Here is a 16,025-nt window from a genome sequence, read left to right as displayed (position 1 = left end):
ACTGAGAGAGAGGCAGGCAGAGAGGGCTGAGAGGTGTGTAGAACAGCTTTAAGACAGGACTGAGAGAGAGGCAGGCCGAGAGGGCTGAGAGGTGTGTAGAACAGCTTTAAGACAGGACAGAGAGAGGCAGGCCGAGAGGGCTGAGATGTGTGTAGAACAGCTTTTAGACAGGACAGAGAGAGGCAGGCCGAGAGGGCTGAGAGGTGTGTAGAACAGCTTTAAGACAGGACAGAGAGAGGCAGGCCAAGAGGGCTGAGAGGTGTGTAGAACAGCTTTAAGACAGGACAGAGAGAGGCAGGCCGAGAGGGCTGACAGGTGTGTAGAACAGCTTTAAGACAGGACTGAGAGAGAGGCAGGCCGAGAGGGCTGAGAGGTGTGTAGAAGAGCTTTAAGACAGGACTGAGAGAGAGGCAGGCAGAGAGGGCTGACAGGTGTGTAGAACAGCTTTAAGACAGGACTGAGAGAGAGGCAGGCCGAGAGGGCTGAGAGGTGTGTAGAACAGCTTTAAGACAGGACTGGGAGAGAGGCAGGCAGAGAGGGCTGAGAGGTGTGTAGAACAGCTTTAAGACAGGACTGAGAGAGAAGCAGGCCGAGAGGGCTGAGAGGTGTGTAGAACAGCTTTAAGACAGGACAGAGAGAGGCAGGCAGAGAGGGCTGAGATGTGTGTAGAACAGCTTTAAGACAGGACAGAGAGAGGCAGGCAGAGAGGGCTGAGAGGTGTGTAGAACAGCTTTAAGACAGGACAGAGAGAGGCAGGCAGAGAGGGCTGAGAGGTCTGTAGAACAGCTTTAAGACAGGACAGAGAGAGAGGCAGGCCGAGAGGGCTGACAGGTGTGTAGAACAGCTTTAAGACAGGACAGAGAGAGGCAGGCCGAGAGGGCTGAGAGGTGTGTAGAACAGCTTTAAGACAGGACTGAAAGAGAGGCAGGCCGAGAGGGCTGAGAGGTGTGTAGAACAGCTTTAAGACAGGACAGAGAGGGGCAGGCAGAAGGGGTGGAAAGGTGTGTAGAACAGCTTTAAGACAGGACTGAGAGAGAGGCAGGCCGAGAGGGCTGACAGGTGTGTAGAACAGCTTTAAGACAGGACAGAGCGAGGCAGGCAGAGAGGGCTGAGAGGTGTGTAGAACAGCTTTAAGACAGGACAGAGAGAGGCAGGCAGAGAGGGCTGAGAGGTGTGTAGAACAGCTTTAAGACAGGACAGAGAGAGGCAGGCAGAGAGGGCTAAGAGGTGTGTAGAACAGCTTTAAGACAGGACAGAGTGAGAGGCAGGCCGAGAGGGCTGACAGGTGTGTAGAACAGCTTTAAGACAGGACTGAGAGAAAGGCAGGCAGAAAGGGCAGAGAGGTGTGTAGAACAGCTTTAAGACAGGACAGAGAGAGGCAGGCCGAGAGGGCTGAGAGGTGTGTAGAACAGCTTTAAGACAGGACTGAGAGAGAGGCAGGCCGAGAGGGCAGAGAGGTGTGTAGAACAGCTTTAAGACAGGACAGAGAGAGGCAGGCCGAGAGGGCTGAGAGGTGTGTAGAACAGCTTTAAGACAGGACAGAGAGAGGCAGGCCGAGAGGGCTGACAGGTGTGTAGAACAGCTTTAAGACAGGACAGAGAGAGAGGCAGGCCGAGAGGGCTGACAGGTGTGTAGAACAGCTTTAAGACAGGACTGAGAGAGAGGCAGGCCGAGAGGGCTGAGAGGTGTGTAGAACAGCTTTAAGACAGGACAGAGAGAGGCAGGCCGAGAGGGCTGACAGGTGTGTAGAACAGCTTTAAGACAGGACAGAGAGGGGCAGGCAGAAGGGGTGGAATGGTGTGTGGAACAGCTTTTAGACAGGACTGAAGGACAGGAAGATAATAAATAGAACAGGTGGATGACGGAGAATGAGTTTTCATCGCAGGAGTTTGGTGGCACCTTAATTGGGGAGGACGGGTTGAAACATATGGTGTACATGTGTTTGATGGCATTTAATTTGCTCCGTTTCAGCCATTATTTTGAGCCGCCCTCCCCTCAAAATCCTCCACTGGTATACAGTATATAGTCTGTATTTATGTGTACATCTCTGCAACATAACAGTACCTGGAAATATGTATAGTTGTTGCAATTGCTTCCTAGCTTGTACATGTATATGTCATAAACGTAGAAAAGTACTGATGTACTGCTTTATAGATGTTCATATCCTCACCTTTCCTCCCTTCCCTCTGGAAGTCCACATGGCACCACTCCCCGTCGTTCACCTTCTTATTACTGGTCTTCAGCTTGATACTCCCAGATCCCATGTCCATTAGCAGGTAGAGAAAGCCATCCAACAGCTCCATGGCGAAGTAGTCTGACTTCATGTCCCGACCTGGTTTCTGCTCTTTAGGACCCTGGGTGCGCCCGTGGCTAAACAGGAGCAGGCCGCTGGGTTCTGTGGTGCGGAAGTCGAAGGAGATGGAGCCTGTTTTCTTGGTGTTCCACTTGGGCAGGGCGATGAAGGACTCTGGGGACTCAAAGGTGACGGGGTCCAGGGCGGCCACATCCTCACAGCGGAAAACAAGATCTCCGTTCAGGCTGATCTTAGGGTCCCGCTCAATGGCTAGCCGGGAGAGTTCTAGCTTGAAGTCGTTATTCTTGTACACCACCTACAGGGAAAGGGGGAAGGCGATAGAGACAATTTGGTTTTAGAATTGTCAGCTGATGTTTACCTTCTGTATGCTGTGCTAGCAATCATAGACCCCACATGAATGTGGGAAAGAGAAATTATGCATACAAAGGCCTACTGCTTAGTTTTATATTGATAGGTTTGACAAAGACTACGCCCAACAATGCTATAGGGACTTTGAATGTGAATAAATATATTACACACTAGTCTTTGAATACTGATGCTGTCTAGCTTTTCTTTGGATTTCTTGGAAAGAAAATGTGTCCATGATAGTTTACACTGCTTCACAATTCAAAATACACTTCACTCCCTTCAAGTTGAATTTAGCATCTCAAGGTCTATATGCCTAGAATTTTCAAAAGACTAACCGTAGACATTAAAAGAAGTGTGGCGTTTGTTTGTGTGAATATGACTCATAGTTTAGCAAACTCAATTATTCACAATGGCACTCTGGGAGATCTCAAGTTGCAGGATGAAGGGAATAAAACAAGGGATAAACTAGACGCCTACAGACTAATGCAAATTCCTGACTGACTTGATGATAAAAACTGTCTACATTGTCCTGGGTGTCTCCATTCATAATGTAAAGTATTAGGTGTTAAAACTCTGGATAGTGTGTTAAGCTGTCTTCGGGTGTATTTTTTTCCTGCAGCTTTTTCTGATAGGTACATAGACCATGATGATTGCTGTCATCGGATAGATGCTGGAAAGGTGGCACACTGTGAAACCGCTATCTGAAAACACCTCTTCGACACAGGGTGAAGAGACAGCAAGAGAGTGGGCTCTTGTCCCAGAGCGCACACCCAGTCGTACCACAGCTCTTAACGCACGCACATACACACACACACACACACACACACACACACACACACACACACACACACACTCTCACACACACACACACACACACACACACACACACACACACACACGCAAACCACATTGACCGCACGCAGGCTCCTAGACACACACACCCACACAAGCCCAAACACTGTCCCCTGAAAGTAGTGCTTTTAGAGTCGTGTTAGAAAGATTCCCAGTCCAAGTACAGGCTCCAATTTCTTCTGTCTTATCAAGGCAGTGCAGAGATACTGCAAAGTCAGCAACAAAAATGGACCAGCTGAAATCTCAGGGTTCACTGAAATGATTTTAAAACCCCCTAGAGTCAGTTGACGCACCGGTGTGTAAATTAAAGTTACATAACAAAAAAATCACCAGCAAAATCCGCCAGCGTCGCACTTCCGCATCTGCGGTGAAAGTTGCCAGACTTAGAGCGGTGTTTGTCAGACCAGGAGACATCCCGAAAATCAGTCTTATCACGAAAACATCTGTAGCGTCCGAACGGTTTGACTTACAAACCACCCAAACCACCCAATGGCAGATTCTCACAAACACGATGGTGTTCTCCGTTTTACTCTATGACCCCCACAACTGTCACGGGACTAGTTAAAAAAACCTATGTAAGTATGAAGGTATATATATATATATATATATATATATATATATATATATATATATATATATATATATATATATATATACACACAGTACCAGTCAAAAGTTTGGACACACCTACTCATTCAAGAGTTTTTCTTTATTTTTACTTTTTTCCACGTTGTAGAATAATAGTGAAGACATCAAAACTATGAAATAACACATGGAATCATGTAGTAACCAAGAAAGTGTTAAACAATTATAAATATTATTTAGATTCTTCAAAGTAGCTACCCTCTGCCTTAATGACAGCTTTGCACACTCTTGACATTCTCTCAACCAGCTGTATGAGGTAGTCAGTCACCTGTATGCATTTCAATTAACAGGTGTGCCTTGTTAAAAGTTTGTGGAATCTCTTTCCTTCGTAATGCGTTTCAGCCAATCAGTTGTGTTGTGACAAGGTAGCGGTGGTATACAGAAGATAGCCCTATTTGGTAAAAGACCCAAGTCAATATTATGGCAAGAGCAGCTTAAATAAGCAAAGAGAAACGATAGTCCATCATTACCTTAAGAACGGAAGGCCAGTCTATACGGAATATTTCAAGAACTTTGAAAGTTTCTTCAAGTGCAGTCGCAAAAACAATCAAGCGCTATGATGAAACTGGCTCTCATGAGGAATGCCACAGGAAAGGAAGACTGTGAGAGAAAAATTCCGTACTTATCTGATTTATTTGATATGAATGGTTAACAAATAATATTTAACTAATAGTAAGACATTTCTGACCTACTAATGCTGTGTTTTTATGGTCTCCACTCTAGTTCCCTGCAGCTAATCTGGGCATATGGTTATTAGAGATGGCTTGAGCTGACAAATGAGTTAAAGACTGCATTACATAGACAAGATTGTGTTTTACTAGAGATAGCGTAGAACAATCCCTCATTGTCTCAAAAATAATCCTTGCATCTGGGAAACTAAGCCAGGGTTGGGTTAAGACAACACCCACTGTGCAGATTACAACAGGATGAACCCAGAGTGGCTTATGATGCCCCAATCTGCATGCGAGGGGTGGAATCAACCATGACTAAGCATTCTTAAATCAGCCTTATAAAGAACTATAAAGGTTAGGCTACTCGGGCCAACAGTCAAGACTGTGTGGTTGTCTAGTCTCATTATTGCAATAATGAATTGATATTAAATAAAGATTATTGTTTGAAGAAATGACAAAGTCTCTCTCAGTATGAATTTCCAGGACAATACCCAGAGTTACCTCTGCTGCAGAGGATAAGTACATTAGAGTAACCAGCCTCAGAAATTGCAGCCCAAATAAATGCTTCACAGAGTTCAAGCAACAGACATATCTCAACATCGACTGTTCAGAGGAGACTGCGTGAATCAGGCCTTCATGGTCGAAATGCTGCAAAGAATCCACTACTAAAGGACACCAATAATAAGAAGAGATTTAGTTGAGTCAAGAAACACGAGCAATAGACATTAGACCAGTGGAAATCTGTCCTTTGGTCTGAAGGATGCAAATTGTAGATTTTTGGTTCCAATCGCCGTGTCTTTGTGAGACACAGAGTAGGTGAACAGATAATCTCTGCATGTGTGGTTCCCACCGTGAAGCATGGAGGAGGAGGTGTGATGGTTTGGGGGTGCTTTGCTGGTGACACTGTCTGTTATTTATTTAGAATTCAAGGCACACTTAACCAGCATGGCTACCACAGTATTCTGCAGCGATATGCCATCCCATCTGGTTTGCGCTTAGTGGGACTATCATTTGTTTTTCAACAGGTCAATGACCCAACACACCTCCAAGCTGTGTAAGGGCTATTTGACCAAGAAGGAGAGTGATGGAGTGCTGCAACAGATGACCTGGCCTCCACAATCAACTGACCTCAACCCAAATGAGATGGTTTGTGATGAGTTTGTCATGGGTGTCTTAGGGTAGAGACCAAGACGCAGCGGGAAAATGTACACTCATCTTCTTTTTATTTGGTGAAGAAGGAAAACACATAAACGTATACAAAACAAAATGAACTTGACAGTCTTGTCAGGCAAACAGCAAAACAAGAACAATCTCCCACAAAATCCCATGAAAAACAAACTCCTAATTATAGGACCCTCAATCAGAGGCAACAATAACCAGCTGCCTCCAATTGAAGGTCCAACCCCAATTAACTAAACATAGAACTACAAAAGACTAGATAGAACATAGAAATATACTAACATAGAACAATGACTAACAAACCCCGGACTAATAAATCAAATACCCCTCTACCTAAACACATACACAAAACACACACTGAACCACATAAAACAAACACCCCCTGCCACATCCTGACCAAACTACAATAACAAATAACCCCTATACTGGTCAGGACGTGACAGAGTTGGATCGCAGAGTGAAGGAAAAGCAGCCAACACGTGCTCAGAATATGAAGGAACTCCTTCAAGAGTGTTGGAATGGCATTCCAGGTGAAGCTGGTTGAGAGAATGCCAAGAGTGTGCAAAGCTGTCATCAAGGCAAAGGGTGGCTACTTTGAGGAATCTAAAATCTAAAATATATTTTGACATTCTGTTAAAGGTCCTCAAAGCACACGCATCCCTGAGTACTCCTCTTTTCAGTTCACTGCAGCTAGCGACTGGAACGAGCTGCAAAAAACACTCACACTGGACCGTTTTATCTCCATCTCTTCATTCAAAGACTCAATCATGGACACTCTTACTGACATTTGTGGCTGTTTTTTGGCTCTACCTTCTTGCCCTTTGTGCTGTTGTCTGTGCCCAATAGTGTTTGTACCATGTTTTGTGCTGCTACCATGTTGTGCTGCTGCATGTTGTGTTGCTAACATGTTGTTGCCATGTCATGTTGCTACCATTCTGTGTTTTCATGTGTTGCTACCATGCTATGTTGTTGTCTTAGGTCTCTCTTTATGTAGTGTTGTGGTGTCTCTCTTGTCGTGATGTGTGTTTTGTCCTATATTTATTTAAAAAATGAATCCCAGCCCCCGTCCCTACTGGAGGCCTTTTGGTAGGCCGTCATTGTAGGACATACCTAGGTGTCAGGTTAGACTGTAAACTCTCCTTCCAGACTCACATCAATCATCTCCAATCCAAAATTAAATCTAGAATCGGCGTCCTATTTCGCAACAAAGCCTCCTTCACTCATACCGCCCTCGTAAAACTGACTATGCTACCGATCCTTGATTTCGGCGATGCCATTTACAAAATAGCCCCCAACACTCTACTCAGCAAACTGGACGTAGTCTATCGCAGTGCCATCCGTTTTGTCACCAAAGCCCCATATACTACCCACCACTGCGACCTGTACGCTCGTTGGCAGGCCCTCACTATATATCCGTCGCCAAACCGACTGGCTCCAGGTCATCTATAAGTCTTTGCTAGGTAAAGCCCCACCTTATCTCAGCTCACTGGTCACCATAGCAATGCGCTCCAGCAGGTATATTGCACTGGTCATCCCAAAGCGAACACTTCCTTTGGCCACCTTTCCTTCCAGTTCTCTGCTGCCAATGACTGGAACGAATTGCAAAAATCTCTGAAGCTGGAGTCTTATATCTCCCTCTCTAACTTTAAGCATCAGCTGTGAGAACAGCTTACCGATCACTGTACCTGTACACAGCCAATCTGTAAATAGCCCATCTGACTACCTCAGCCCCATAGTATTACCTACCCTCTTTCTCTTTTGCACCCCAGTATCTCTACTTGCACATCATCATCTGCACATCTATCACTCCAGTATTAATGCTAAATTGTAATTATTTTTCACCTCTATGGCCTATTTATTGCCTAGTCTTCTACATTTGCACACACTGTACATCGATTTTTTCATTTTTTTATTTTCTTTTGTTATTGACTGTATGTTTATTTATGTGTAACTCTGTGTTGTTGTTTTTGTCGAACTGCTTTGCTTTATCTTGACCAGGTCATAGTTGTAAATAAGAACTTGTTCTCAACTGGCTTACCTGGTTAAATAAAGATGAAATAAAAATAAATAAAAGAAAAAATTGTAAATAAGAATTTGTCCTTAACTGACTTGAGTAGTTAAATAAACGGTAAATAAAAAAATACAAATGTTAACACTTTTTTGGTTACTACATGATTCCATTTGTGTTATTTCACTGATGTCTTGACTACCCCCAACGTCTTAGAAAGAATTAAACAACTGGAGAGTTCCTCAACTCACTTCTCCCATTTCAACATTTAATACAAGCTGTTCTGCAAGCAGCAAATCTCTCCTTTCCCTCTCCTCCATAGTGACTTACTGTGAAACTGCCCTATTTGTTTCTCTTTTTCATAGTTACAGCAGGCTTGGCTAACTCACTGAGCGTTTGATTGAGCCTACCCTGAGTGCTACATAGGCAGGCGTTTGCACTTGCGGTACCATTTCATTGATGTTATTGCACCAGACATAGCTCAAGCAAGCCCAGCCAAAGTATTTAATAGAAAACAAATACTAATTGAACCCAGGTCAGCTAAACTCCAGAGGTTGGGGATACAACTTCTGCCCTGTGGACTTCAAAATCTCCTCATTAGGATGGATTAGCGAGGCTAATAAGCTATGCTAACACTGTTTTGGCAGTCAACGAGCCAGCCACAGCAGACTTAACTCAAGATGTTAGATACAGAGTGAGGGAAGGACAAGAAAAAGAAGGAGACAAGGATGAGGACGATCCCTCACAATGCTGGTATTGTGATGTCTGAGATGCCAGACCGAGTGAGTCAGGGGACACAGACAGTGATGAAAGCCTTCTTTCAGCCAAGAGGGCTATGAGACAATTCCTGTCTGGCGCCATTATAACACAGCCGGTAAGAGAGTGTCTGGTTTTATAAAGAGACACATTTCAGGAATCACTTCTTTTACAAGTCAGTGTGAGGTCTGTAGACATTACAGTACAGTAAAGTACATGAGCGATAATCAAACTTTCAATGAACTTTAGCGAGTTTAGTGGTAAGACAGCCTCTGTGTCCGCCTGAACATTATTTCTAAGGTTCTATACTAAGATAACCCTTTTATCACTCCTGAAGTTATTTAACGACTTCAGCCAATAACTTTTGCCGGAATGTCTGTCTGAATCGATGACGTGTATCGGCTTAGGGTTTTCACTGTTCTGACGGCTAGCACTATCGCTGGGCCATTCCTCTTCTTCAGGGTGACTGGATTGATTTGTTTTGTCATTGAGAAACTCGGACAACCAAAGCAGCCGCTGCTGCAGTCCACCAGGCAGCCAGCCTGCCGCAGACATAATCACTTTCACTGACACTCCTAGGCACTGGGGACCTCGTGATAGGTGGGTGGAGGGGTGTGTGTGTGTGGGGGGGGGGGGGTGTTTGTGTGTGTGATTGTGTGTGTGTGAGAGAGAGAGAGAATTGTTGAGGGCACTAGAACAGTCTGTAGCGCCCGGACTCACCCTACTGGAATCTGAAGTCAAATGTCTACTGTTTGCTGATGATTTGTTGCTTCTGTCCCCAACCAAGGAGGGCCTATAGCAGCACCTAGATATTCTGCACAGATTCTGTCAGACCTGGGCCCTGACAGTAAATCTCAGTAAGACAAAAATAATGGTGTTCCAAAAAAAGTCCAGTTGCCAGGAACACAAATACAAATTCCGTCTAGACACTGTCGGGCCGATACCCGCTAATTATCAAAATCCAGAAAAGAGACGTTAAATTCTGCAACCACCTAAAAGGAAGCGATTCCCAAACCTTCCATAACAAAGCCATCACCTACAGAGATTAACCTGGAGAAGAGTCCCCTAAGCAAACTGGTCCTGGGGCTCTGTTCACAAACACAAACACACCCCACAGAACCCAAGGACAGCAAAACAATTCGACCCAACCAAATCAGGAGAAAACAATAAGATAATTACTTGACACATCGGAAAGAATTAACAAAAAAAATGAACAAACTGGAATGCCATTTGGCTCTAAACAGAGACTACACAGTGGCAGAATACCTGACCACTGTGACTGACCCAAAATTAAGGAAAGATTTGTACTATGTACAGACTCAGTGAGCATAGCCTTGCTATTGAGAAAGGTCGCCGTAGGCAGACCTGGGTCTCAAGAGAAGACAGGCTATGTGCACACTGCCCACAAAATGAGGTGGAAACTGAGCCGCACTTCCTAACCTCCTGCCAAATGTATGACCATATTAGAGACACATATCTCCCTCAGATTAGACAGACCTAAAAATATTATTTTTTAAATCAAATTTTGATAAACTCCCATATCTATTGGGTGAAATACCACAGTGTGCCATCACAGCAGCAAGATTTGTGACCTGTTGCCACAAGAAAAGGGAAACCAGTAAAGAAGCGGTCGTCACCGGCTTTCTAGCCTCCACCGATCTACATTTCTTTTTCCATTTGTTTTGTCTGTATTGTACACACCTGGTTCCCATTTCGTTTTAATTATTTCCCTATTTAACCCTCTGGAGCCATCATGGTTTTGTGCGTGTTTATTGTTGTCAGTTGTCTCGTTTATGTGATTCTGGATTTTCGGTCTCCTTGTTGGAGGATTATTTTTGAGTAAAGTAACTATTATTACTCATCTCTGTGTCCTGCGCCTGACTCCGCCTTACCCACATCACCTAGACTCTGACAGTTTATTTATTTTCCCTTTTGAATTTTAACTATTTGCACATCGTTACATCACTGTATATAGACATAATATGACATTTGAAATGTCTTTATTCTTTTGGAACTTGTGTGAGTGTAATATTTACTGTTCACTTTTTATTGTTTATTTCACTTTTGTTTATCCATTTGACTTACTTTGGCAATGTAAACATATGTTTCCCATGCCAATAAAGCCCATTGAATTGAAATGAATTGAGAGAGAGAGGAAGTTAGCCAAAATGTCATAGCATTTCCTTGTGTGTGTTTAAGTGGGTTGTTGTAAGTGTCAATGTTATTTTCTTCAGGAAAACCGACGAGGATCATTTTGAAGAGGAATAATAATTGTGTTGCCTCTACGTGTTGTAGTTTACATACAGGTGGGATGTTTTAGCAGTGTTCAACAGCTACTTCATGTTCTGTGTTCAGAGACCAGAGAGCAGCAAACAAGACCGCATTCTAATCATCAACTCCTGCCAATGGATGTTTCTCTGTTACTTTACAAGCCAGCTCAAACGCATAGGCCCAAACACACACACACGCACACACATACACGCACGTATGCTTGCACGCACACACACACAGTCACTCACTTACGCACGCACAGGCAATCATCCGACTCTCAACTAATTTCTCATTGTGGAGATACGAATTGGGAAGGCCGCCCGCTGAGGTGCCTGAGTAAAATGTGTCTGAAATGAGGGGCAGAGCGGGAGGAGAGTTTGAGGGATCCTATCATCCTACCAAGGTAAGGCTCAAAAGAGCAGTGGAGAGATAGAGCGGGAATAAGAGAGGGATGAGCGGGGCCTTCTGCTAGTGTGGGAATCAGTCGAAGAAATCAATTTTTAATTTGGCTGTCATGATGGTATAGCTGGTGTATCAGCAACACTGGCATAGATTTAATTGCACACATGTCTGGAGAGAGAGGGAGAGGGGAGAGAGATGGAAGAGAGAGGGATAGGAGGGAGAGGAGGGTGTGAAAGAGGGCAATAGTAAGGTCATATGTTGAGAGAAGGAGAGATGGCACAGGGGAAGACTCATTTCAGGAAACTAGGTGTATGTTGCGCGTCACTACTTCACAGGAGAGACATTTGAACATATATATATATATTTTTTTATCAAAATGCCTTCTGGAACATGTGAACTTTTATGTGCCTTAATAACAAAACTTGCATGCCATCTGTAAATACAAATACAATTGTTAACCTGTTTAGGATAGGGGGCAGTATTTTCACGGCCGCATAAAAAACGTACCCGATTTAATCTGGTTATTACTCCTGCCCAGAAACTAGAATATGCATATAATTATTTTATTTGGATAGAAAACACCCTAAAGTTTCTAATACTGTTTGAATGGTGTCTGTGAGTATAACATAACTCATATGGAAGGCCAAAACCTGAGAAGATTCCATACAGGAAGTGCCCTCTCTGACCATTTCTTGGCCTTCTATAGCCTCTTTATGGAAAATAGAGGATCTCTGCTGTAACGTGACATTTTCTAAGCCTCCCATAGGCTCTCAGAAGGCACCAGAATGGGGAATGATGACTCTGCAGTCCCTGGGCGAAAAACAGTAGGGCTTTTGGAAAGTGGTCGTTCTGAGAACAATGACACGGGGGCGCGCGTGCATGTGAAGACTCCATTTTCTATTTTCAGTGTTTGAACGAAAACAAGGTCTCCCGGTCGGAATATTATTGCTATTTTACGAGAAAAATCGCATAAAAATTGATTTTAAACAGCGTTTGACATGCTTCGAAGTACGGTAATGGAATATTTTGAATTTTTTTTGTCACGATGCTCGCCGGCGCGTCACCCTTCGGATAGTGTCTTGAACGCAAGAACAAAACGCAGCTATTTGGATATAACTATGGATTATTTGGAACCAAAACAACATTGGGTGTTGAAGTAGAAGTCCTGGGAGTGCATTCTGACGAAGAACATCAAAGGTAATCCAATTTTTCTTATAGTAAATCTGAGTTTGGTAAGTGCCAAACTTGGTGGGTGTCAAAATAGCTAGTCATGATGGCCGGGCTATCTACTCAGAATATTGCAAAATGTGCTTTCACCAAAAGCTATTTTAAAATCGGACACCGCGATTGCATAAAGGAGTTCTGTATCTATAATTCTTAAAATAATTGTTATGTTTTTTGTGAACGTTTATCGTGAGTAATTTAGTAAATTCACCGGAAGTTTTCGGTGGGTATGCTAGTTCTGAACGTCACATGCTAATGTAAAAAGCTGGTTTTTGATATAAATATGAACTTGATTGAACAAAACATGCATGTATTGTATAAAATAATGTCCTAGGAGTGTCATCTGATGAAGATCATCAAAGGTTAGTGCTGCATTTAGCTGTGGTTTTGGTTTTTGTGACATTATATGCTAGCTTGAAAAATGGGTGTGTGATTATTTCTGGCTGGGTACTCTCCTGACATAATCTAATGTTTTGCTTTCGTTGTAAAGCCTTTTTGAAATCGGACAATGTGGTTAGATAAAGGATTGTCTTGTCTTTAAAATGGTGTAAAATAGTCATATGTTTGAAAAATTGAAGTTTTGGGATTTCTGAGGTGTTTGTAATTCGCGCCATGCTTTATCATTGGATATTGGCGAGGCGTTCCGCTAGCGGCACATCTAGATGTAAGAGGTTAAATTACAAGCCTAGTTGGTTTATCCACAGAAAAAGTCGGTAACCTTCCCGCTAGCCATGATTAGCTGACATAATGAGAGGGCTGGACATGCCGAGAGATGAGTTCGGATTGGTCTGCCATGTAGCAGGCTTCTGTTTATTTGAGATTGTCAGCATGTGTAGTTAATCTTGTCTAACGCAGCTTTAAAAAATATATATATTGTGTTGTGGAACTGCATAAGTGTTGCTCTCCACTTTCTGGAGGACCAAGTTTTGAAATCAGTGTAATTAGAGTACGATAGCTAAGAAGATGGAGAAAACACCTGTCTCCGGATTACATCTTCAAAAGTGTCCACGGACCATTCCCACATTCTCAAAAATAGAAATATTGTTTAATTCTTGTTTAATTCTTGTCCAATTGTCTCTCTGTGTTCCACAGTTTACATTCCATTCTCAAACACTACAGAGTATAGAGGCAGCGTATTTTACTACCGCCATAAAACAGCCGACTTCCCGCTCTCCCCCTCTACGAGAGAGAGAGCACGCTGTAGAGCGGACCCACTGTAACCTGATCCTTCAGATCTTCACAGGAGAATTATGACAATGGCATCCGTGAGAGAGGGAGAATCGTCCATCCATGTATATGGGTAAGATAGTCTAGCTAGCTACATATTCAGATATTACACGTTTTCAATTTTGTCAGAAAGTCATTTTAATTTCAAGTTAAAGTGTACTGTTAGCTAGCTAGCTAACGTTACGTGTATGATAGGTGTCATAATATTATTCGTATCTCAGAGCCATTTCCTTTGCGAGGTATAGCCTAATGTTAGCTAGCTAACATTGAACCTGGTTGGTTAGCTACCTGCAGATTCATGCAGGGTAGTAACGTCATGAGTTGGGATTATGGTTCATTGTTTAGCTAGCTAGCTACATGTCTTAACGAAATACTCCACTATGCAAGTATGCATTTCAGTAGGGCGAGTAAAATGGTCAGTGAGCTGTTCTGTCATTTGTGTCTGGAAGTAGATAGCAAGCTAGCCAACTTTAGCCATTTTGCTTGTGTGCTTGACTGCTGTTGTTAGGTCATCTAGCTAATGTTACATGTATAATCTGTGTAGTAATATTATTAGTATCTCAGAGCCATTTGCTTTGCTAGTTATAGCCTAATGTTAGCTAGCTACCTGCAGATTCATGCAGATAGTAACGTCATGAGTTGGGATTATGGCTAATTGTTTAGGTAGCTAGCTAGTTACGTCTTAAAATATTCCACTATACAAGCAACCCTTTCAATAAAATGTTAATGATGTCGCTGCAACAACTGTTGATAGACGTAGCTGGTAAATTCTCTCTGGCTATCTACTCCGATTTCAGAGCAGTCTCGTCTGAGTGTGCCAGAGCGCATAATAACTGACGAATTTACAAACGCTTAATATGTTGAATTTGGCCGGTGAATATGGCCGGTGTCAATAAACGTTGGCAAAAAAAGCGCACATTGTTGCCAGCAGCACAGTCGCAGTCACTAACGCTCTGGAAAACATGAAACCAGCCTTACCAGCTCTGCTAGGGTGAGTAAAATGGTCAGAGTGAGCTGTTCTCTCATTTGTATCTGGAAGTAGCTAGCTAGCTAGCCAACGTTAGCCAGTTAGCTTGACTGCTGTTGTTAGGATAGAACGCTTGGATCATACCTTAAAGAGATGGGTGGGGCTAAAGCTTAAGAGGGTATGAACGATGGTGAATGGGTGTAGACAAAGCAGTGGTCTCCAGCAGGTGTACCAAAACATTCAAAGGCCATTTTCTCAAAAGTGAGGTTAAAAGTTTATCTACTTTCAAAGTAGAATTACTTTCCCATTGTTCCTCAACTGTAGCATATGATACCATTTTCTAGCTCTGAGTCTCCTCTTTTATCTAATGTAAAAAACACCATTTCAACACCAACACCATTTTGCTACATAAGGCCGAATCGATCCGGTCTTTCACAGATGGTAATATGGGGGGAAAGAGAGATCACAAGTTGAGAGAAGGAGAGATGGCAGAGAGGAAGACAGATGGTAATATGGGTGGAAAGAGAGGTCACAAGTTGAGAGAAGGAGAGATGAAGACAGATGGTAATATGGGGGGAAAGAGAGGTCACAAGTTGAGAGAAGGAGAGATGAAGACAGATGGTAATATGGGGGGAAAGAGAGGTCACAAGTTGAGAGAAGGAGAGATGAAGACAGATGGTAATATGGGGGGAAAGAGAGGTCACAAGTGGAGAGATGAAGACAGATGGTAATATGGGGAGAAAGAGAGGTCTCAAGTTTTTCTTTTTCTTTTTTACCCCAATTTCGTGGTATCCAATTGGTAGTAGTTCCAATCTTGTCTCATCGCTGCAACTCTCGTACGGACTCGGGAGAGGCGAAGGTCGAGAGCCATGCGTCCTCCGAAACACAACCCAACCAAGCCGCACTGCTTCTTAACACAGTGCGCATCCAACCCGGAAGCCAGCCGCACCAATGTGTCGGAGGAAACACCGTACACCTAGCGACCGTGCACTGCGCCCGGCCCGCCACAGGAGTCACTAGTGCTCGATGAGACAAGGATATCCCTGCCGGCAAAACCCTCCCCTAACCCGGACGACGCTGGGCCAATTGTGCACCGCCCCATGGGCCTCCCGGTTGCGGCCAGCTGCGACAGAGCCTGGGCTCGAATCCAGAGTCTCTGGT

General features: G+C 43.6%; 1 protein-coding gene across 1 annotated transcript in view; it reads right to left on the bottom strand.

Annotated features, from left to right (window-relative positions):
• Positions 1-16,025, bottom strand: part of LOC115199226 (neurexin-2-like) — an 840,225-nt gene that overhangs the window by 346,729 nt on the left and 477,471 nt on the right. The window contains exon 9 of the mRNA XM_029761850.1: positions 2,171-2,609. Coding sequence (XP_029617710.1) covers positions 2,171-2,609 — 439 coding nt within the window. The remainder of the gene's footprint in view (positions 1-2,170; positions 2,610-16,025) is intronic.

The sequence above is a fragment of the Salmo trutta genome, chromosome 8 (assembly GCF_901001165.1).
Source record: "Salmo trutta chromosome 8, fSalTru1.1, whole genome shotgun sequence".
NCBI lineage: Eukaryota > Metazoa > Chordata > Actinopteri > Salmoniformes > Salmonidae > Salmo > Salmo trutta.
Note: the sequence above shows the minus strand (reverse complement) of the source record. Positions and strands in the feature narration are given on the sequence as shown.